General features: G+C 35.2%; 1 protein-coding gene across 4 annotated transcripts in view; it reads right to left on the reverse strand.

Moving 5' to 3' along the window:
- The window catches only part of Gpo1 (glycerophosphate oxidase 1), a 292,598-nt gene that overhangs the window by 122,641 nt on the left and 145,550 nt on the right, over positions 1-24,407 (reverse strand). For all 4 annotated transcript variants that reach the window (XM_017630228.1, XM_017630213.1, XM_017630222.1 and 1 more), the window contains one exon: positions 12,718-12,881. In XM_017630228.1, the coding sequence (XP_017485717.1) occupies positions 12,718-12,881 (164 nt within the window). The remainder of the gene's footprint in view (positions 1-12,717; positions 12,882-24,407) is intronic.

Raw genomic sequence — 24,407 nt, forward strand, 5'->3', positions numbered from 1 at the left:
ATCGGATAGGGAAGCAAAGCGAATGGGTCTGGTGGTGAACGAGGAAAAAACGAAATATCTCGTGTCATCACACAAACAGTCAGAGCATACGTGTCTTGGCACACACGTCACTGTTAACAGTTACAAGTTTGAAAAAGTAGACGAATTCGTTTATTTGGGAACCAGCATTAACACAAATAATAATGTCAGCCTTTAAATCCAATGGAGAATCACTCTTGCCAACAAGTGCTACTTTGGGCTGAGTAGGCAATTGAGAAGTAAAGTCCTATCTCGTCGTACAAAGATCACAATCTATAAGTCACTCATCATGCCTGTGCTGGTGTATGGCGCGGAGGCATGGACAATGAAAGCATGTGATGAGGCGGCTCTTGGAGTTTTCGAGAGATTCTGCGAAAGATTTACGGACCTTTACGCGTTGGTGATGGCGAATATCGCAGACGTTTTAACGATGAGCTGTATGTGCTTTACAACGATATAGACATAGTGCAGCGAATTAAAATTCAGCGGTTCCGCTGGCTTGGCCATGTCGTTCGAATGGACAGAAACGCTCCTGCTCTGAAAATATTCAACGCGGGCCGCGATGCTGGTAACAGAGGAAGAGGAATGCCTCCTCTGCGTTGGAAAGACCAGGTGGAGAAGGACTTGGCTTCACTTGGCATTTCCAATTGGCGTCAGTTAGCACAGAAAAAGCCAAAATCGCTTAGGCGGTTACAACGCCAATAAAGAAGAAGAAGAAGAAGAATATAGTGTGCGATGGAGCGAGCGGTGGCAAATAAAACGTTACGGACAAAGATAACGTTGCGCGCAAAGACGAGGTTGAGCGGCAATTGCAAGACAACGGTGCGACAAAAGAAATTAACAACGGTGGCGACGATATAGTGTATATGCTACCTGCCAAACCCGACCTTAGGACAAACTAGTTTTGCCTAGGCTAAACGGTCACAGTATTTTTGCGCAGAAGACCTTTCCGCGTAGGCCCTCATCAGTCCAACTCCGGTGCGCAGTCCACAATATTTTTGGGTCCAACTTGTTTCCGCCTTGGACGGATATATTAGATCTAGGTAGAACTAGTTTAGCCTAGTTTGTCCTAAGATCGGGTTTGGCCGGTAACATATACCGTTGGCCGACAATGAATAAACGAGATACGAGCCAAATTAACCGAACATAAATACAATGACAAAGACGCAAATAACATTTTCGAAATGCTGAAGGATGTTTTTCCGAAATATGAGTGTGACGACGATTTCAACACTTGGCAGAAGCAGCTAATTTACTACCTTGCTGTACCTTGCGTTGTTGTCGATTTTAAGTTAAGACATGCCGCCTTAGCCTAGTACAACGCAAAAACAACATTTCCGAAATATACTGATGAAAATGAAAGCGGTGCTTGCATCATAAGAAAATAAATTCGAAAAACGGCGTAAACTCGAAAAACTCGTCTACACTGCGGGGAAAAAATATTAAAATCCAATATAAACGTAATTGATCTTAATATAAACGTCAACGAAAGTACTGTATATTAGTAAATATTCAATTCAATTACGCGCATATGAATAATGAAGACAAAAACTCAAAAAAAAATAAAAAATTTAATATGCATGTTGCCCGCAGTGGAATTCGAACCCTGACCATCTCTGGATATCAACAAATTATGGAAAGCATCTTTGCGCACTGAGCTACACCCAGACATATAAATTTGCTTTCAAGTGTGGAATTTCCATCAATAAAATGAAAGAAAGATTGGTCCAATTGCTCGAAAAATATAGTCGTAGGTATAGTAACTTTGTATCTAGACCAAAGTTAGTCCAAAAATATAAAGCAATGTAATGTAAAACAGGTAAATTGTACTAAAAGTGGTCCGAATGTAATGCATAAGGTATGAGTTTTGATCTAAAACTGGTTACAATGTCATGCAGTACCGGACAATGGGTACAATTAACGACTTTCTGATATGTAGGCACTTAGTCAACAAATTTTCATGAGCGACATTGGCATGCAGAGAGAGTATCCGCTTGGCAAATCTGAGAACCCCGGTTCGAATCGCAGCTGGCGCAAGTTTTATTTTTGTTTTTTTCCCCCAAATTTGCCAAGGCAAACAACTGTGCCAAGTTTCGAAGAAATTGGTGCAGCGGTTACCAAGATATACACATATAACCATAAGTAAATATCAATTTTGAGTGAATAATCTCCAGTAGTTACTAAAATATCGCAGTTTTCGTATTTCTGGAAATTACCGTTATATGGGAAGTGGGCGTGGTTAAAGTCCGATTTCGCCCATTTTCAATACCAACCTACCTTGGATTAAGGGAAACCTACATACCAAATTTCGTTGAGATATCTCAATTTTTGCTCGAGTTATCGTGTACACGGACAGACGGACAGACGGACAGACGGACAGACGGACGGACAGACAGACATGGCTTAATCGATTTCTTTTTTCATCCTGATCATTTATGTATACATTTGTCTATATCTATCTCGATTCGTTTTGGCTGTTACAAACAACCGTTATGTGAACAAAATTAATATACCCTTGTGCATAAGTGCGCTCGGGTATAAAAAAGCAAAAAATATTATATATTACTTGAAAAACATTGTGGATATTAGAAAAATACCAAGCGGCTGTTTGAGTCAATGTATTTGTATATAATAACTCCAGTTGAAGTTTTTTCAAATGATGAAGCTTCGTTGTTGCCTTTAGTTACTTTCGGTTTTGGTTGAAAAAAACCGAGAAGATGCCATTATCATTAGTTAAATACAAAGTTCATTAATAAACAATTTTAATTTTTATTTACATAACTAAAAAAAATGGAATAAAAATATAGTTTTTCTTAAAATAACTAAAAAAAGTTATTGGTATGTAGATACTTTCCAGATTTTTTTTATGTTTATGGTGCAGTCTGTATTTTCCCGTGGATACAAATGTATATTTTTCCACTGAATTTCGAAATTTGTAACTTCATCAATGCTTAAGTTTTGGCTTTCCTTCTCTACCATGGCCGCCTGAGAGAGAATACACTGTCTGAGCTTATCGGAGCTCAAATTAGTGTCCGGTATAGTTTGTGTGAATTGACTTACTTGCCCACTTTCCATTTGCTTTCGATCTATTTGCATTAGGGATGGAAGTTTTCTAAGTGTTAATCGAAACAGAATAATATGAAGGTATCGAAAATAGCCTGAGATCGCCAAAGCCAAATATATTTTACAGATTTGTAATTTTAATATAATATTACCAAACACAACTAAAACTTGGAGCTAAAAAGTGCTAAATAATTTTGAAAAAAGAGCTAGGAGCTAAAGCCCAATTTTCGGAGCTAAACTAAAGAAGTAATTTTTAAGCAGACAAGTAATTTTTAAGCAAAAAACAAAACCGACTTCAAATGTCATATAAAAGTTTAGGATGCAATGATCGGATCTAAACCAGATTAGTATGTGACCACCTCTGAGACATTACCTTTCTGATGCAAAAAGAATTTTCGAAATCGGTTGACGTGGTCCAAAGTTATGCGGTAACATACATAGAAAAAAAAAATTTTGAATTTTGAAAATCTGACAACAGATTCATAATCAGCAAGCTCAGAAATCCACTGGAAACGAGTTTCAACCCTTGACCATGCTTAAAACGTTCAGTATCAACGTATTAATTTTAGTATTTTTTTGATTTGATCGCCATATTGGATTCACCATTTTGAATTTAAAAACATTGACTCCAGGTTCGAAATCGGCGACCCCAAACACTCTCGAGCGCTGGGTTTCGAACAAATCCAATCATTTAAAAAAAAATAATGGATCGCCATTTTGGATCCGCCATTTTGAATTTTGAAAACCTGACTTCAGATTCCTAATTAGCAACCCCAGAAACCCCCTGGTAACAAGTTCCAACCCATGACAATGCGTAAATCGTTCAGTATCAGCGTTTTGATTTTACTAGTCTCTCTTCGAGAGAACATTTTCGGGAACTAGGCCCATTCTAACTCTCCAAGACAGGTGTGCAATTAAGGGAATGTTCTCCAATAATACCAGAGTAATTATATGTAAAACCACATTTTTAGCTGCATTTTAACATGTCAAGAAAATAAAAAAATTGAGAACATCAGCGTTTTTATAAAAAACCGACCTGCGCGACCTCTACAAAAAACTTTTTTTCAAAATAAAAAACTACGTGTCTCTTTTTTTATCACAAATAACAATATTCTGATGTAGCGTTTATGAATTTTCAAAAAGAGTCTTTTTATGAACCCCTCTAATATATATATATTTCATGATCCAATGATCGGATCTAAACCATAATAGTATGGGACAACCTCCGAGACACTACCTTTCCGATCCGTGGCCCAAAGTTATGCGGTAACATACATAAAAAAAAGAACAAAAAAAAAATATTCCGACGAACTGACAACCTCCTCCTAATGTGGAAGTCGGTTGTAAATAAAGAGCTAAATCTAGCTCCAAAAGCACTAAAATGGCAACACTGGTGCAAAGTACCATTTAAGTCGAATTAATAAGAGTAAAATACTCGAATTTTTATATTATAGAAGTATTTCAGCTTATTGCAATTTTAAAACTCAAAAATTTAAGAGTTCGACTCAGTTTTCTCTAATGAAATGAACTATTTCCTCTTTCCTATTAACTAAATTAAGAGATTTAAAACATTACAATTACATCTTAAAATCAAATTTGCAATAACAACTAACTATAAAAATGAGAAAAAGGAGAAGTTAGAGCTCGGTTAACGGTAATTTTTTGATTTGCTTCTGATAGTATTCTAATGTCGCGTACGTTATGCAAAAACATTGTTTGTCTATGTCATTTGTATATTGGCAGTCGCAGGTAATGCAGATTACAATTCTTAAGCGAGAATTCTTCCAGTTAAAGATATACAGTGAAATTTTCTTTCCAACCGAAGTAAAACAAATTTTATTACCCTTTAAAGTTTGTCGCATACGTTATTGTAAGTACGAAAATTTCAATCAAATACATCAAAGCCAATGTTAATTGCAAATTTTCCATTTAAATGATTTAGAATAGTTGTAAAACAATGAAACGGTGGCGGGAAGAGTTCTCAATAAATACATTTTATTACTTACGAGAAAAATTGTCGCGTACGTTATGTCGCGTACGTTATTGTTTTTTTTTAATATAAAACTAGCCAGAGATAATTTCTCTTAAAATATGAAAGGATTGTAAAGGTACATTATTTAGCTTAGTTTAGGAATATTTAAAGAAAAGAAAAACTCCCATAATTCGCAGACTTTCGCATATATGCGTGTTTCCATGAAAATGTAAACCGAAAATGCAAGCAAATGAATTCAAACGGCTTTATAACTTTAAATTTCGTATTCAGATGGCGGAAAAAGGTTTTGAAAACGCGAAACGGTGGAGAGAAGAACTGAAAAAAGTTAATTTAGTATGTGTTACTAGTAAAAATATTGTATGGGGGAAAAATCTGTCGCGTACGTTATGTCGCGTACGTTATTATAATTTGTTTTAATAAAAACTAACCAGAGATAATTTCTATCAAAAAATGGAAGGATTGTAAAGGTACATTGTTTAGCTTAGTTTAGGAATTTTTAAAGAAAAGAAAAACTCTCATGATTCGCAGACTTTCGCATATATGTATATGTGCCTTAAAACCACTTATTTTTTTGTCGCGTACGTTATCACCTGGTTTTGAACGGATATTTCCCCCACCAAAGTTTCGAGGCTGCTTATTTTTTTCTCAAACATAGTACCCTTTGGTTGCAACATAACCGCAATCTTTTTTTTCTGTAACTTCTATTTTTGATAGATTTACGTTACTCTATAAGCGTAGGAATGTCGCGTACGGCTGTATGGAAACGACCCATATTCTTAATTTTATCTAATTTTTTTCATTATGTAAGAGATGAATTTTTAAACTAAGAAAGACTGATATATATATGTATTGTATGTTTCTTACGTTTTTATACATACATACTGTAAAAGTGTTAGGGCTGTCAACTTATTTATTCACGATTTAACTATAGTTTAAAATAGATAAGTTTACGGTCCTTCATATACTTAATTTGTTAAATGGTCCATGAAGTCGATTGACCGTGTATGTTCTTGTGGTGTGATTGCACCAGCATGCTGGTGTCTTGAGTGGTGAAATTAGCGCAATTTTCGAAGTAAAAAGTATTGTGGCGGAAATGTCTTCACTATATGAGTCAAAGCCGTGTTTGTTGAAGATTAAGTTCACGATATTGCAGTTGTGAATTAAAAAAAAAAAACAATGTTTAACAAAATGGTAGAAAAATTATGAAATTTCGACTCTAATCATTTCGATCTGTCCTGAACCTCATTTGTAAAGAAATAGATAATGTACCAGCATGGTGGAAAGTTATATCCGTCGTGCCTGATGGTACAATCACTTGATGCTTGACTAGCTGGTGTCGTATATGTCCCATTTGATACAAAAAGGTTTTTGGTTGGATAAAATATTAGCTTTTTTTAGCCACAACGCCTTTTTAGCACTTTTTTAGCCCTTTTTTTAAAGGAATTTTGCTACCACAAAAAATGATTCGCGGCAACACTGGACGTGCGGTTGAATAAAGCTTTCGCTGTCTTCCCAAGCAGAGCGCGTATGTATACGCGAATACGCCGCGCAGTCGCCCACCGGGCAGACGCTGCCCAGCTGTGATTTAGAACCATGACTAGTGCGCGTTAATTCTCTTTTGCATGCTAGCAACTGGTGAATTTAACATTGCGATGTCCTACGAAGTGTCAAATAAATGTGTTTTCAATTTGAAATTAAGTGTGTTTGAATGATTGTTTGAAATGTGCGTTTACATACCTCTGGCTGTAGCTGATTTTTCAGAGGTGCTTGCTGTTATTGATTAGATTCCAGACGGTCCCATGATGTTAAAATGTTAACGAAAATGTTTGTTTTGTATTACCAAACTATAAAAAAGCATCCGCGAAGTGCAGAATGAAAGCGTATTTGAACGAAAAAGCCGCCACACATATCTATTATGTAAAGTAGATATAGTAGTATGAAAATTATGTACCAATGGTACATTTCGGCCAAAACGGCAACTGTGCGTACAATTGCACGTACAGCGACGAAGCTGTTTCACTTCTGCTTCGAGGGAAGCAAGAGTATTGACAATGTTTTCAGCAAAAGTGCATCAAAGTGCAGTTTTTTATCAAACGACACTTATCAGTTTGAAGAGCATGACATGCTCTGACTTAAGCTATCTGCACACTTGTCGTCCAATCATTTATTTATTTATTATTATTATCAACAAACAGGACGCTTACAGACTACATGACAAATATATACATAGAATAAGGGAAACCCTTATGACAAGTGCCTTATGAGTAAATTCTTAAAAGTAAATTTTGAGTAAGAAAAATTTAAGTCTAAAGATGAAGAATAAGCATTAAATTGGGAGAGAGTCCTCCTTAAAGGAGCACTCATACCATAAACAGTTTTAACAACACCCACAAAAAACAATTCATTAAAACGAATTTTCATAAGGAGGTGCGAGCAATCTACAGAGCCTGCAATTATATCAAAGACAAAGCACATCGATAACAGAGTACGCCTGGACTCTAAGGACATGAGATTTATCAACAAACAACGAGAGCGATAGGAGGGAATAGGGCCTACAAATTTCATCGCACGCAAATCAAAGCGTATTAAAGCCCTCTGAACAGACCCAATCTGTTCACATGAACTGTATGAAAAGGTCTCCAAACAAATACCGCGTTTTCTAACCTCGACCGAACTAAAGACGAATACAACAGTTTGAGAGTATAAGGATCGGAAAATGACGAGCAGTTGCGACGAATAAAGGGCAACACCGCGAATGATTTAGAAACAATAAAGTTTATGTGGGTGGTGAAGGTGAGCTTGGAGTCAAAATAAACACCCAAGTCTTTGAAATCAGTAATTGATTTTAGCGGGACATTCGAAAAACAGTAAGAGGTTGGAACAATACGAATCACTTTTGCAAAAGAGGTATAACGACATTTACCAATATTGAGGGACAAACGATTACGCGCACACCAACAGTACAAATTATCAAGCTCACCCTGTCTTCAGGTCATCCGCATATAGAAGAAAGCTACACTTTGAGAAATAGGAAGATATATCATTAATTCTTTATTACAAAAACAACATTACAACAAATAATAACGGCCCTAAGACACTACCCCGGGGAACACCAGAGGAGGAGACAAAAGAATAAAACGATACATTATCAAAACAAACAACACAGCGTTTATTATGCAGATAGGATGTGATCCACTTCAGAAACTCTGAATGAAAGCCCAGGCCTTCAAGTTTAGCTATCAATATTCGATGAGGCACCCTGTCAAAAGCCTTAGAGAAATCGGTATATATAGCGTCAATTTGGGATCCCTTTTAAAGGTTTCCAAACAGTCCTCTGTAAAAGCAGCTAAATTGGTTAACGTAGATCTACCCGGCACGAACCCATGTTGGTTGGGACATAATAATGTTTAACAGCAAAGTAAATTTTGTCTTTAACTATGGACTCAAACCGTTTTGAGACAGTGGAAAGCTTCGAAATCGGCCTATAATTCTCAATACAATTTGTATTACCACTTTTAAGAATTGGCGTAGTAAAAGTCAATTTCCAGTCAATCATAGTTGCGTTATCGTCTCGCCCGGAAATTTTGAGCCGAGCACATGCATTTCAAAGGAGATCTGCACACTTGTCGTCCAATCATAGTTGCGTTATCGTCTCGCCCGGAAATTTTGAGCCGAGCACATGCATTTCAAAGGAGATCTGCACACTTGTCGTCCAATCATAGTTGCGTTATCGTCTCGCCCGGAAATTTTGAGCCGAGCACATGCATTTCAAAGGAGATCTGCACACTTGTCGTCCAATCATAGTTGCGTTATCGTCTCGCCCGGAAATTTTGAGCCGAGCACATGCATTTCAAAGGAGATCTGCACACTTGTCGTTATCGGCTAGTAATCGGCATATCGTTGAAGATGCAGAAACGGATAAATACGGCACTGCCGTTTGCTAATCGTTGTGCACGCATTGTTTGGGGAAAATTAGTGAAAAAGTTAATATTTGCATTAAAATTGTATAAAAATTAGTATTTTTTTGCAAAAAAAAAATCTGTGGAAATTATTAAAAAGTGGATAATTGCAATAATGTTTTAAAAATTGCAGGTTTTTGTAAATATTTCGCGAAAATATCAACCAGAAAAACAGAAAGTACCTGCTCCAAGTGAATTTTTAGACGCCAAATGAATTGAAATATCACGACCGAGTGTGCGAATCATGTAATCGTTGCATCATGATTGTGACGATGAAGCAACTATGATTGGACGACCAATGTGCAGAAAGCCTTAATCGCTTTGATTTCGCAGAGAATTTTCGACAGAGTAGTTTCCCCAGTAACTTTAATATTATGCCGGTTCATGTAGTCAAAAGTTTTCAAAAGTTATCACAAACTATCTAGTTTTGGTGTTCATGTATCCAAATAAAAAACTTGAAATGTAAGGGTTATTGAGAGAGCAAAATGGCAGTTCTCTAGGAAGGGAAGTTGCAAATTTTTACTGGACAAATGTTTGCCAGTAAAAACTTGCAAGCGAGAAAACGGCTAATCGCATGTTGCTGGCAGTGTGACCAGATGATCGCAAAAAGCAAAGCTAAATTCGTTTTTAAAAAAAGGTTAGACAAAGTTATGCGCTATGAAAATTTAGGTTAAAAAGGCGTCAACACATTGCCGGGGATCAGCGAACTAAACGAAAACTAAAAAGGTTAAAAAAAAGAATGATTCTTTTTTCGTCTGTCGATTTTAGAATTGGTTCGGAACTATAGAATTTAGGACTATTCAGAACTATCGAAAAAGGGATGCAGCGCGGGCAATTGATACTTCGTAGGACTTCACAGTGTTAAATTTGTCAGTTGCTTGCATGCAGAAGATAATTAACGCGCACTGGCTCTAAATTCTCTACATAGTACAGAACCAATTCGGTCCTAGTGCTTTTCCCGACAGGGTCTATTCATTCCTTAAAAACTCGATAGGTTTCGAAAATCCGATTTTCTGTAAATAACTGCTTAAATAATTCTCATCAAAACACAGAATAGCATCTATCAGTCCAATAATGGCTACATAACTCCAAATATGAAAAACGAAGTTTAGGATAAGTAAGATGCAAATATTTTAATATTCTTTACACCATAGTACACAAGTAGTACGCCAAAAATCAAATTGCAAAAATATGCTTTAAAGCAAAATTCCTAGTATTACTTTGCACTGTTATAGTAATATTTCAACGGTAAATACTAGTTCTAGAAATATTAAAGCTTTTTAGGAAGCTTAGGTACCAGTGTTGATATTGTACTTTTTTCAGTACAATTAGTTTTAAAAAGTACATAAGTACAATTTACCGACTTTAAGTACAATTTCAACATCAAAAATACTTTTTCCAACAAACGCCCAAATTTCTGTCAGCACTTTGATTCTTAATCCGTTTAGATTTAAGTAAAGGACATACCCATATTTCATATTTGGTATAAAACGCAATTGTGAATTGTAATTTTGAATGTAAACGAGATTATGAATGATAATATTAGTGATGAGCGTTATGGTGATTGCAATTTTTATCACCGGCGGGTGAAATATCCCTCATCGCTATTTATTTTGAAAAATTTAGTCACCTCATTTTATGTGATTGACTTTCATTAATATAAACTGATCTATCTACCGTATTAATTTTTATCATTATTGTCTTCATGAGTGAGATCTTTGTCTGACAAAAACCAAGGCGTTTGATTGTCAAAATTTTGCATTTGGCTAGAGAGTGAGTGAAAACATGAAAGTGTTTGTATTTTCTGTCGCCCTTTTTCATTTGGGGAAGAATAGCTGGAATTTGACAATGGCCCGCTAAAAGCTAAAACAAAATACAAGTTATTGTTGTATTTGTTGAATCGATACCACCTTATATGTATTCGCCTTGGACAAAAACCATACAAGTAAATCCAAGTTTCAAAGTTTCATCAAAATTTCACTATTTTTATTCAGAATTTGTAGAAATTTGTTGGGTAAACATTTTTGTACCCATTCATTCTAGTAAATACAATAAGGTGCTAGTTTGAAGTATCTAAAAAATACCGTTGATTTTTCGTTTTTTTTTACGGTGGTACACCCTTTTTCCATATAACGAATGTTCGCATTTTATTTTATATAGAAGAAAATGCGCAACACCGTTGTTGATTTTTTTTTTTTGAACTGTGGATTTATTTTTGTTGGACAATGAGCTATGCTTTTATAAAAAAATAACTGATTTATAAAATAAAAAACAAAAAACAAAATAAATATCCCGAACCGGTTGACCGTATCATTTTGTAGCGGGGTGTGCTTTTAAAAAAGTGGGATATAATTTAAGAATTTATTTGTGTATATTTAAGATAAACTGCAACTTAATGAAACTTAGTTTAACTTAGTGGGACTCTCTGACAAAACTGGCCATGACTTTATGTGCTAGTTGAAGAGATCTCAATGATATGTTACGTTAAATTAATGTGCAATGAATTGAATAATAAATCCCTTCCTGTAGCCAAAAAAAGGTTTTTGTTTGGTTGAGGGAAAAAGAGTAATGTATTGACGGAAATGGTAAAAAGTACAATTAAGCTAAAGAAGTTCCCCTTTTTGTCATTAATTTAGTACAATTTAAGAATTTCAAATATCAGCACTGTTAGGCATTTTTTTTATAGTCGCAGTTAGAATTTATTTTATTAGGAATATTACAAAAATGCCAGAAAAAGGCCACCAAGTCAGATCTAAATTTCTGAGGCATAAACTTAAATGCTAAATCTAGCCTCGAAAAGGCTAACCTAGTCACACTGGTTGCTGGGTGCAATTGAAACTAAGAAGGAAATTATTTATGGAGATTTTGTGGTTTAAATATGAAATAAGACATGAAATACTGTTTTATTAAGAAATTGCTTAATACGCAAGGTAAGATTTTTTTGTGAAATGTAACATTTTCTATTTTATGAGTGGAAGAAAAAATGCAGGTTAAGAAATTTTTATTCTTAAATTTGGCACATTTGAGACTACACTCAGATAGCTGAGTGGAAGATCGACCTATCTCGGCAGTCAGCTCGAAAACGCCCTATCTCAGAAAACTTTTCATGAACGCCCTATTTCAGAATTGTATTGAAAAACACTCTATGTTGTTGTTGTTGTAGCGGCTACAACAACCCCGCCCAGATCGGTTGATATCTCAGTCGTTGTCGTCAAGTTCCACTAACGGCAGCCCTAAGAAGCGTGCAGCCTCCACTGGGTCGGTCCACAGGTACAAAAACACTCTATCTCAGAATTTGGTTGAAAAATGCCCTATCGCAGAATTCGGTCCAAAAGCGCCCTATCTCAAATAAAAATGTATTGAAAATGTGCTAAGATAAGTCGTTTTTGAACCGAATTCTGAGATAGGGCGTGCTTCAATAAAATTCTGAGATAGGCCGTTCTTCAACCAAATTCTGAAGTAAGGCGTTCTTGAAAAGTTTTCTGAAATAGGGCGTTTTAGAGCTGGCTGCAGAGATAGGTCGATCTTCCACTCAGCCATCGATTTTAAGTAGGGAAGTACAAATAAAAACTTTTTAGGTTTGGCCACTTCTGCTCTCATGACCACAGTGCTTTAAGGCTTATACCAAATAACAAAAAAACAATTGCATTTTAATTTGTAAGGAAAGGAATTCATTCTACATACCGTCGTAATACACAATGGCTCCGCAAAGTTTATCTTTTTTTAACATGGGAAAAAGTTCCAAGGCATCTTTCTTTGAGAGATAGTACGAACTTTTAACGTTTCTATCTCCAGCAACGAGATCGTAGCACTTGATACCAACCCAATAATATGGCACTTGCCACCATCTGAAAATAAGTAATTTGGTTATTTTATTTAAAATCCAGCATATTTTAACATCAAGATTTTAAGCAAAAATTAATCATATGTATGTGCATACTTAATTAATAAGTTTATGAAAAATACAAGGACTTGTACCAAAGAATAAGCAATGAACTTAAATGTTAATGTCTGAACATTTTTTCATGGAAATTAATTCAAACTAAAATTCTCAGGAAAATCTCATAGAAGGGGAGGGATATGGGTTTTTCAAAAGACTGCAAGGTTGGGCTAAATAAAACATTTGCCTATTGGAAACTTTAAATGAGTAGTTGGTTGGTATATTCTGTCACAACTGCACTAACTTGAAACTATAGTAATTTTATCAAATTTAAAATACATACATATTATTCATATATTGTAACCCTATATCTGTGGTCATAAGCAATAACCGCCTAAGTCGAAAAGCCTGAATTATAGAAAATACGATTTAAACATTTGGATTGTAATGTTAACCTATGGGGAAACCAAAATATCGCACACCGTCTTCAATAGAGTCACAACTCAAAATAATACGTTCGTCAGAAAATGCGAAAAACTATTTCGTAACAAATGCTAATTATATGGCCAATGGCCACTTTACCTTAGGTTTTTTTAACAAATTATAACAAAAATTTTCTCCAGCTTTTGCTGAAAAGTAAATAAAAGCTCTGTGTACATTTTTAGCGCATAATTTCAAAAATGCCAAATTTTGAGTTGTGACTCTTTTGAAGACGGTGTGCGAGATGGGGATATCATATACACATGGAATAGTAGTTGCAGAATACGATAGCATATATAGCTCAATTCTTTCTTAGGTCGACTTAGGCCGTTATTGCTAATGACCACAGATATAAAAATTTATTACTGCAACGAATTATTTTGCAGATTTTCGAAAATGGTATTATAATCGTCGAAATCAAGTACGCAAAGTAAATCCGAGAGGGAAAAATAATGTACACCTAAGCGGAGAAACAAAACCTATAATTTGTTTGAGATAGATGGGTTCGTAGCCCATTTCTGTTGAAATATTCTAAATGCTACTACTTACATATATATATATGCATGCAATCATGCGATATACTTCAGAAGAGAGTATCATAGCATGCGTTTATGGGCAATTTTTCAGGTAGATATGTTTTAAGCAAAAATAGCTATTGAAAAAAGTTTTTAGTACAAATCGAAGAAAACTCACTCAAAAAGAGGGATGTTAAACTTAATGTTACCAACCGTACTTCTTTCGAAAGTACAGTACTTCTTTTTTCGCTCTTGTACTTCGTACTTCGAAGTACAGTCAAATGTACTTCTTTGCAATATTTTGTACTTCAGGAGGGAGATTCTGTAACCATGATATAAATGTTTTTGCGTCAAAAAGTGCGATAGCGATTCGAAAATTGTCGCTAACTGGTTACAGAATTTCCCCCAGGTCCTGTACATGGCCTGGGCGATAAATTCGTTCAAACCATTAAAGTTGCCGGGGACCGATGGCATCATACCTGCGCAGATGCAAAGGGCTCTGAAGGTGTCGTGCAATTGATTGGATCCTATTTATGCGAAATGCGTGAGGACCGGGTACATCCCCAAGCCTTGGAAGGTAGTCAGTGTTGCGTTCATCCCGAAGGCCGGAAAAGGCTCTCATGTTTTCCCTAGGGATTTTAGGCCTATCAATCTCTTCGTTTTTGCTAAAAGCGCGTTTGCTAAAAACACTAGAGAGACTGATAGACCTGTACATTACAAACGCGATTCTTCGTGACTGTCATTCAATAGCTCAATAGGCTTATTACAAGAAAAGTTCAGTGAATACCGCCCTGCACACATTGGTAAAGTGGTCAGAGGAAGCCTTCACGCATGAAGATTATGCAGTAAGGCCTTACTCGATATCGCGGGGGCCTTCAAATATGTCAGTCCAGAGACAATAGTCAAGTATATTCATAATTTGGGGATTGAAGCCAACCTAAAAGGGCTTATCTACAGCTGACTTCGTGACAGAACTGTCGCGGCGGAGTGGGGTAGCGTCTGCACTCAGTGCAGAGTCAATAGGAGCACTCCACAAGGTGGTGTTATCTCTCCCCTGCTCTGGTGGTCGCCTATGTAGATGATGTGGAACTTTTTCTTAAGGGGCGATTTCTGTACACCCTTTTTGATCTGGCTCAAGGTTGCCTGAACCAGGTAACTAGGTGGGCGATCAACGGCGGCTGTCGTGGAGGCCTAACATTGAGGAAAGGGTAGGAAAGGGGTCGGTTGCCTTGTACTACTGTAGGGGAGCTATCGGTAAAAGGTGGGGTCTCTCGCCCAAATTAATTCATTAACTCTAGGAAACCATATTTAAGCCTATATTGTTTCAAGAAGCCCTTGTCTGGTGGAACTCACTAGAGAAGGCTACACTTGTAAAACAGGAATTAGCGGAGCATTAGCAACCACCGCTACACTGCCCTAACGGAAGCAAGTGATTTTTTTTTTTTTTAAATCAAGTAATTGAAGGACTACTTTGAAACAAATGCAATGAGTAAATGTAAATGTGTTTCGATACTTTTTTTAATCAAAGAAACAATTTGTGTCTTGGAAGTATGAAAAAGAATCTGTGAAGTGCAGAACGCAAGCGTTTTCAAAAGAAACATATTGACTTTGAAGTTGTTTAAACGCAGTTCATTTTAAAGTAGTTGAAATTAAATGCAGAGTCGGACAGTCGACTTGCTGCTTGCACACAATTCAAACTGAACATTTGAAAGCACATTTACATGTATGGCTGTAGCTAGCGTGCAAAGATATTTGCTACAATTGCTTGCGGCCATGAGTGTCCATGTTCAAATCTCATTAGGCGAAACATTTAATTTCAAATTTTTAATTTCGGGTTTTTTTAATTATGAAAAAGCATCTGTGAAGTGCAGAACGAAAGCGAAGTTGTTTNAGCGTGCAAAGATATTTGCTACAATTGCTTGCGGCCATGAGTGTCCATGTTCAAATCTCATTAGGCGAAACATTTAATTTCAAATTTTTAATTTCGGGTTTTTTTAATTATGAAAAAGCATCTGTGAAGTGCAGAACGAAAGCGAAGTTGTTTAATCCAAATGCTTTTTAAATTAGTTGAAAATACATGCATGCAGGTTGAAAATACAAAAGGCCATGTTAAATAAATGATTTCGTTGCAGGTAAAATAGTGAGAATTTCAATTAGTTATTATTGAAAATAAAGTAGTTTACTTTTAAATTAGTTAAGTTTCCTGCAGGGTGGCGCTTAACATACATATGTTGAAAACGGTGCCTGCGGATATTGCAAACAGAATTGTCGCAGCACGAACTGCTATTAGGCNTTTTTAAATTAGTTGAAAATACATGCATGCAGGTTGAAAATACAAAAGGCCATGTTAAATAAATGATTTCGTTGCAGGTAAAATAGTGAGAATTTCAATTAGTTATTATTGAAAATAAAGTAGTTTACTTTTAAATTAGTTAAGTTTCCTGCAGGGTGGCGCTTAACATACATATGTTGAAAACGGTGCCTGCGGATATTGCAAACAGAATTGTCGCAGCACGAACTGCTATTAGGCTAAGCGAAACCGGGTGCTTTTGTGACATAAAAAAGGAAAAGAAGACGTTTCCCTGCTACTGCAAATGTTTTTATAGAGCACGTTAAAACACGTTACCTCTCAAGGGCTAGTGATGGGGTTCTGACAGGCCATTGTGCGATTGGTATTCATGCGATGAGACTAGAAATTTCAACTGATCCTTTTGTATCAGCTGTAAAGAGGAAGATGAAGTGGAATGATCTCCACACTTTCTTTCAGACTGTCCAACATTCGCGAAACTAAGATGGAAGCATTTTGGCTCGCACTTCTGAACAAACCCGGAGCTCGCAGGGATCAAAATTAGCTTCATTCGAAATTTCGTAATCGGCTCGCGGCGTTAACTTAACCCAAACTAAGCTGTACTTCTTTGAGTTATGGAATAGTTGGTCACATTAGTAATACTCCTATATTGGCAGTAAGAGCTAGTACCGTCCGAAAACATTACAGTACAGATACATATATCAATAAACACGTACGAAATAAAAGGAACACATACGTTTATAAATAAACATGTACACAACACATACACAAAAACGGCTTTCACGTACACAATACATTCACAAAAACGGTACTAGACCGTCTCGCTTTGATTTCGGAATGCTTACACAATGAGAAGTTAACTTACTGCCAATATAGAAGTATTACATATGTACATATATGGTAAAACGGAAAAGGGCTTCTAACCGAAAGTGAAATTTTCGTACGAAATCCATTTCATTTTGACAAAATTGTGCACGTACGCAGAAAATGCACCTAAGCGAATAGGTACCTAAACGGAATATACTGTAGTACGAAGTCGGTTTTTAGATCAATTAAAGTTTTGAAAATGACGTGTCATAAATACCTTTCTACCGAGTTACATATTTTCGATTTTTTCATGAAGATTGGTGAATACTAGAAGTGCCCATCAGTTTTTTTGAGTGAAACGTGCAGTTGCAGTTCGTTCACCTTAGTGAAGTAGTTTCTTGGTTCATATATATAGTTCGACTGACGATACATTTATATTATTTTAAACAAAGTCCAATTATCTCTATTATCATATTACCCAAAAAAAGCTTTGAATTTGAATTCACAGAATACGTTTACATATCGATGGTCCTATGCAATACCGACACTAACTGAAAATTTCATATTTTTCAGTAGAGCCAATTAAAGATTTTGTGTTTCGTAATTTAGCAATAATATGTCTTAGAAAGTAAGTACATATTCCGGATTAATTGCAGTAATTTTGCAGAGAAAATGTGTAAGCTTTCAAATTAGGACTTTTTTCTAAAGGTAAGGGTAAGGTAAAGGTAAGGGTTGGACGGAAGAAATACGAAATAAGTAAGAACTCCTAAATAGTTAAACGAAAATAACTCCACTGGTATTACTGAACAACCGCACAATATTTACGAAAAATTTCGTTATTTTACATAAAAGCACCACTAACCTATCGACAGTTTGTGATTTATTCCAATATTCACGATAAATGTGAGGCACATGTATGGAGACCAGATTTCTGTGGACACAAATCGGGACATTTCTAAAGCATAGAATTCGTTTTTAGAATAAAATAACATCATCCATACATCATAACATCTTTTAATACAGTTTTATTTAAAACAAAACGAGGAGAAAAAACTTGAAAAAGGATCGCACAAATGTATACACACAACAAGTAAGAAAGTCTAAGTTCGGGCGAGCCGAACATTAAATACCCGGCGCAAGTATTAAATATATGATTTTCACCGTTCCGAAAGCTACCGCTTCATGGTAAGCCGGGCTGTATCAACTTTGAATAAATTAGCGTCCTTAAATTTCGAAATATTGAAGTTTCAAGCATTTCTGAAATTAACCGTTATATGAAAAGCTCCGTAATTTTGGACCGATTTCAATAGCGAGTTTGGTACAAATTGGTAGAACGGTTACCGAGATAGATATATGTGATCATAAGTGGGCGGTGCCACGCCCGTTTTCAAAATTTTATCATAAGCGTATTTCTTGGTAAAGAATTGTTACAAACATAAATTTTGAATAAATTAGCTTTAATATTAATAATAATTTAATGGGCTACGCCCATTTTCCAAAAATTTATAATATTATTATTTTTCGTCTAAAAATTATTGTAGTTACTTAATTAAAAGTAGTTACTGAAATATCGCAGTTTTCGTATTTCTGAAAATTATCGTTATATGGGAGGTACGCGTGGTTATTGTCCGATTTTGCCCATTTTCAATACCGTTCGTCCTACGCCCGAAAGAAGTAAGCATACCAAATTTCGTTAAGATATCTCGATTTTTACTCGAGTTATCGTGTGCACAGACGGACGGACGGACAGACAGTCACCGCTTAATCGATTTCTCTTTTCATTNGCTATCTGTGGGAAAACCTCCATGCAAATCAGTTCACTCATTTCCGCGTATTAATTAAATTAAACATTTCTAACAGCTGACAACCTTTAAAAAAAAGTAGCCTACTTTCAAACCTAGGTCATAAGCTATATGTGTGCAAAATTTCATGCAAATCCGTTTAGTCGTTTCCGCCTATTAATTTAATGAAACTTTTTTAACAGGTGGCAACTCTTAAGAAAAGTAGCGTATTTTCTAATCTAGGTCATAAGCTATCTGTGTGCAAATTTTCATGCAAATCCATTCAGTCGTTCCCGCATATTAAATAAATCAAACTTGTTTAACAGGTGGCAACTCTTAAAAAATATAGCCTATTAACCAATCTGGCCCATAAGCTGTCTCCGTACAAAAATTCATGCAAATCCGTGCAGTCGTTTCCGCGTGATGATTTCCCAAACATCCAAACATACAAATTTTCACATTTATGTATAATATTAAATAATAATAATAAGATGAAAATTCATAAAAACTGGCTTCAATTTCGTCACTTTTCGGTCAAACCCGGAACTCCTAAGAGTTATCTTAAGGCTTTAAAAATAATTTCATATTTATTTTTATACCCAACCTCATATTTTTTCGTGCGAATCCCTTTGGTTTTCAAAAATCGGTTTATTAAGGCCACTCTAATGGTCACCGTAGGCATATGCCACTGTTCAATAGTAAAGGTTGCCTACCTCGGTTTTGTGACAAATGGTAAAACTGCCATTTTTGAAATTATGCCCTAAGAATGTATATGTGTTTTTACCTTTCAGCAAAAGCTGGAGGAAATTTTTGTTATAATTTGTTAAAAAAAAAAAACGAAGTCCCCCTGCCAATGTGATTATCATGTGTTAAGAAATAGTTTTTCGCATTTAGTAAGTAGCGTATAACCAAGATGCGGTTGAGTACGGACGTATTCTTTATTCACTTCATAAAAAATCATACTTATCGTGTAACTAAAAATATTTAACCATCGAAAGACACACTAAACTATTATTCGAGTTTTGTCGTCGTGAACTGCCTTTATCAGTATAAAAAATCACAGGCGAAAAATACCTTAATAAACAATAAGACATTGTGTGTATCAAAATAAATGAATTATTGTTTACATACAAAATACGAACGGTAGTTAAGTGGGGGCGCTCCCCTACAACAGCGAAGGCACTCAATCCAAAGCGCAAGCAAAATAAACGCATATTTGACAATTACTGCACAGGGTTAGAACATCGGGCAAACCTAAATCGGAGTAAATGAAGCGAAAAAGCGTAGCAGAAAATGATATTCCGTTGTAGATGTGTTTTTAGGTATATTGGCTCGTCATGGTTTGCCTTTTTTAGTTAAAAAATTAAAATAATGCATAACAATAACCTTTAATCGTGTCCTATACTAATTGGGGTCTATAAAATAATAGCAACGTAAAACTTTTCCATATTTCTTATACAACATTCTAAGCTCCTTTTTATGTTTTTTTTTTTTTGTTGAAAATAGGACTCGTGAAGGGTTAAAAAAAATTATTCCTCGGATAATTTCAGTAGACCAATATCTCAATAAAGCAGAAAATACACAAGCAGACTTGTCTGCACTACATGTCAAGTATGACATACCGTCGCATCGTGGATAGGCGGGTGTGCATAATAAATTAAATTTTTCTGCTCGTTGTTACGACAGGTATGAACGTTTATAGTACAAAATGCAGACAGAACTTCATATTTGTGTAGAAAAGTACAAACCCAGCAAACATTTGGAACACAAATAAAACAATTAACTTTGGCTGCGTTTCTTTATTCATTCCAGATAACCCCATTTCACAGCCAGAATAAGCAGAATGCGTTTGAAATATACGATAACATATCATCAGGAACGTTCTAAAGCAGTAGTGTCCAACCGGTAGCTCGCGGGCGCCTGGTAGCTCGCGACCTAAATTTTAGGCGCCCGCAAACAAGAAGATGAACATAATATTTTGTATTGCATTTCAAAGTTTAACAATTGACAGCTTTGTTGGTACCTAAGCAGGCTTTGATTTTTGCAATTTCGGGAGCTCATTCATCGCTTGTCTTTCTGCGAAACGGGCAGCACATCATTCTTGTTTCTAAATACGTTGTTGGTAGCCTTTTGTTGTACGCCGAAATTCACTACACATCTTCAGCTCGCTTCAGGGGCTGGATTCTGTAACTGTGAGTTTTCAAGTGTACACTGAAAATCGTGTACACTGTCACTTTGCGATTCAGCAAGTGTGTAAATGAGTTTTAACTGTCAAAACTGTGTACACTTCCGTTTCAAGAAACTCACAGCATTTTGTTCGGTGAGTTTCACTTTTCCGGTTGCTGACTTTCAAATAAAATACGCGAAAAATGGAAATGAAAGCAAGAAAATCTTCAAATGAACCAACAAGTTATTTAATAGAATATATGGAATAATATTGAGTTTGCGAATGATAGGTAATTGAAATATTGATAAAAATGTGTTTTATTGATACAAATTCGCATGTTCTAGAGTTGAATCGGTTGATGGTGCACATTTAAGGGTTCAGAAGTGGGGTGATCTTGCTGCGATCCTTAACAGCTTAGGAGGTGCCGTAAAAGATGCTGCCAAATGGCGCAAGTATTGGTCAGACCAAAAGTAAGTAAGTAATTATAAATTTTATAACGTCTTCAAATGTTTTGTTTTCTAAAGAAGTCATGCCAGAGAGAGGGAGGTCCTGCGAAGGTCAACGCTGGAGAAAAGTGGACGCAATGTACTTGGACGTTTAAAGGAAGCGTCCCCAGTAGTCATCACAAGAAACGACAACGTTCCTGAAATGCTAAATGTGACGGTAATATGAATATTTTAAGACTAATGCACTAAAAAACCACATATCGTTACCTAATTATGGAAACGCCCTAACTAATTTTACTTTGAACCGGGGCATTACTAACCAATTAATTGATTGAATTTAAAAACAACTCTACATCAATAAGATAGTTTCAGAGTTTAAAATAAACCAGTGTTATCAAGATATACGAAACTAAAGAACTTAAGTTTTGATAAGTACGCTGTAAAAAAAAACAAAAACATTAGAAAGGACCTTTTTATATTAAGGAAACAATGTGTAGTTTGTAACCAAATGTTTTTTTTTTAACTTTAGCAACCAGAAATGGAGCTTGAGTTTGTAAAGAGTGAGAGTGAGGCAATCAATACCGGGCAGGTATTACCCTTAGCGGAGCCGCAAACACCACTTCCACTCCCAAGGCCACCAGCTCCTCCTCATCGATCATCGTCGATGAGGAAAAGTAAAACCGGCTCAAATTCATTTGAAGGTGAATATTTAGAAATAGAGCAAAAGAAGTTGAAACTAATGGAGGAAAACAACATGTTGCTAAAAGAAAAAAATGAATTGGAGAAGGAGAAGCTTAGAGCTGAAACAGAATGGAGGAATAAAAAATATGAATTAGAATTAAGAAGACTAAAAATTATGGAGATGCAAACCACATCTCTTAGGAATTAAAAAAAGTTTAATAAGGAATTAATAATAATGCACACCGGTCAAAAAAAGGACTCGAGAAATTATATTATTTTGAATACACAAAATATTTTTTATGTGAAATATGTTTCGATAATCTCTATTTAAATTATAGTTCATTCTATATACCAATCAAAGTTTTAAATTTTGTCCAAAATTGGGAAATTTGTTGAACTTTTTCAGAATTTTGCATAAGGTTTGAAGCATTGATTCACATGGTTTTCGTTATAGAATGAACTATACTTTAAACAAAAATTAACAATAAATATTTAACATAAAAAACATTGTAAATATTGTATAAAATATTGATATCACAATATCAATATATTTGTTTGACCGGTGTACATTGAGTCATACTCAGAATTAAACAGTGAGGTTTTTACAATAATATTGCCAATGTTTTTTCATTCTGAATTCCTTTTTCGTTCATTTTTTATAAAGTATAGCTCACTAACAAACAAAAACATATTAATCTAAATTACATACTTTGTGCAAAAATGAGGAAAAATCAACAAAATTTCATTAATATTGCTTACTTTTAAATTAGAATTTCTAGGAAAAAATTTGGTGTTCGGACCTGTAGCCTACTAAATTTTAATAAAATAAAGTGCAAGTTCGAAGCCGCTAAAAATCGCGTTGCTTTTTGATACTTTTTTCCTCGCGGTGCTGTTATTTTCTTATATGTATATAAAAAAATTTCCAGCATACTTTGTATGTAAGAAAATCACTTTGATATATCAAAATTTAGCAGGCTACAACTCTGTACACCAAATTTTTTCCTAGAAATTCTAATTTAAAAGTTTTTCAATTTTACTAATTTTTGCACAAAAAATTCAATTTAGACTAATATGTTTTTTGTTAGATAGTGAGCTGTACTTTATAAAAAATTTACGAAAAAGGAATTCGGAATGAAAAAACCTTGGCAATATTATTATAAAAACCTCACTGTTTAATTTGATTATGACTCACTGTACATATCTATCAATAATAAACGTACTTACTTTATTATTTCTATTATTTTTTCCGTTAGTAATAAAAAAATTTGTTTTAATTTTATTAAAAGTAGGTTTAATTCCTTAAGATTTTTCACATAAAATTACTTAAAAGAACGAAAGACTGAATATACGATTTTAATATTAAGTGGGTCATATATTAAAAAGGTCACAACATATTGATAAGTTTTGACTATTTACTTTTTTTCAAGTTAATTTTAATATTTTTTTTATAAAAATATATTTATTCTTTAACAAACCCCGTATAAAACTAAGTTTAAAACTTAATGCAAATAAATAAAATTTGAAAAAAAATCAAGCTTTTTAATTCGATTTCTTATAAGAATTTTGAGTACGCAGTTTTGTATCTCATTCGATTCTAGTACAATAAGGTAGAAGTTTAAAGTAACTACGACATACCGTTAATTTTTGGCATTTTCTTTATGGGTGTTGCGCATTTTCTTGCATAATCACCCTCATTGCGAGAGTGGTGTCGTATGCAAGTCGTTTTTAGAGAGTCGAATCGTATCGAAAATTTCACGTCATTGCCTAAAATTTCCACTCGACTAGTGTATTAAAACGGAAAAACTTGGCAGCACTGTATAGTTTTCGCATTGGCATAGCAAATTTGGTGTTTTGAATCGCAAATAAGTAATAAGTTGATGGAATGACCACCTATAGATGTACACAATTGACTGAGTTTAACTTTTCAAATTGAAAGTAAAAAAACTTACCTTTTCTACAGTAGTATAAACTTTCTAGATCTCCTTTAACGTATACGTATAAACGTATTTCGTAAAAGCATCAATTTTCCAGTAATGTTGTTGTTGTTGTTGTTGTTGTAGCGGCTACAGCAACCCCGCCCAGGACGGTTGGTATCTCAGTCGTTGTCGTCAAGTTCCACTAACGGCAACCCTAGGAAGCGTGCAGCTTCTGTGGGGTTTGTCCACAGGGACAAGGCCGTTAGGGTTGTCGGGTTTTCCGGGCATGCGAAGAGATGTTTCGAGTCATGTGGGGTCTCTCCGCATGCCGGACACTCATTCGGCACATCCTCATTCAACCTACTCAGGTAGGAGTTTAACCTGCTGCAGTAG

This window comes from Rhagoletis zephyria, unplaced genomic scaffold (genome assembly GCF_001687245.7).
Source record: "Rhagoletis zephyria isolate East Lansing unplaced genomic scaffold, Rhagoletis_zephyria_1.1 Rzeph_scaffold_00086, whole genome shotgun sequence".
NCBI lineage: Eukaryota > Metazoa > Arthropoda > Insecta > Diptera > Tephritidae > Rhagoletis > Rhagoletis zephyria.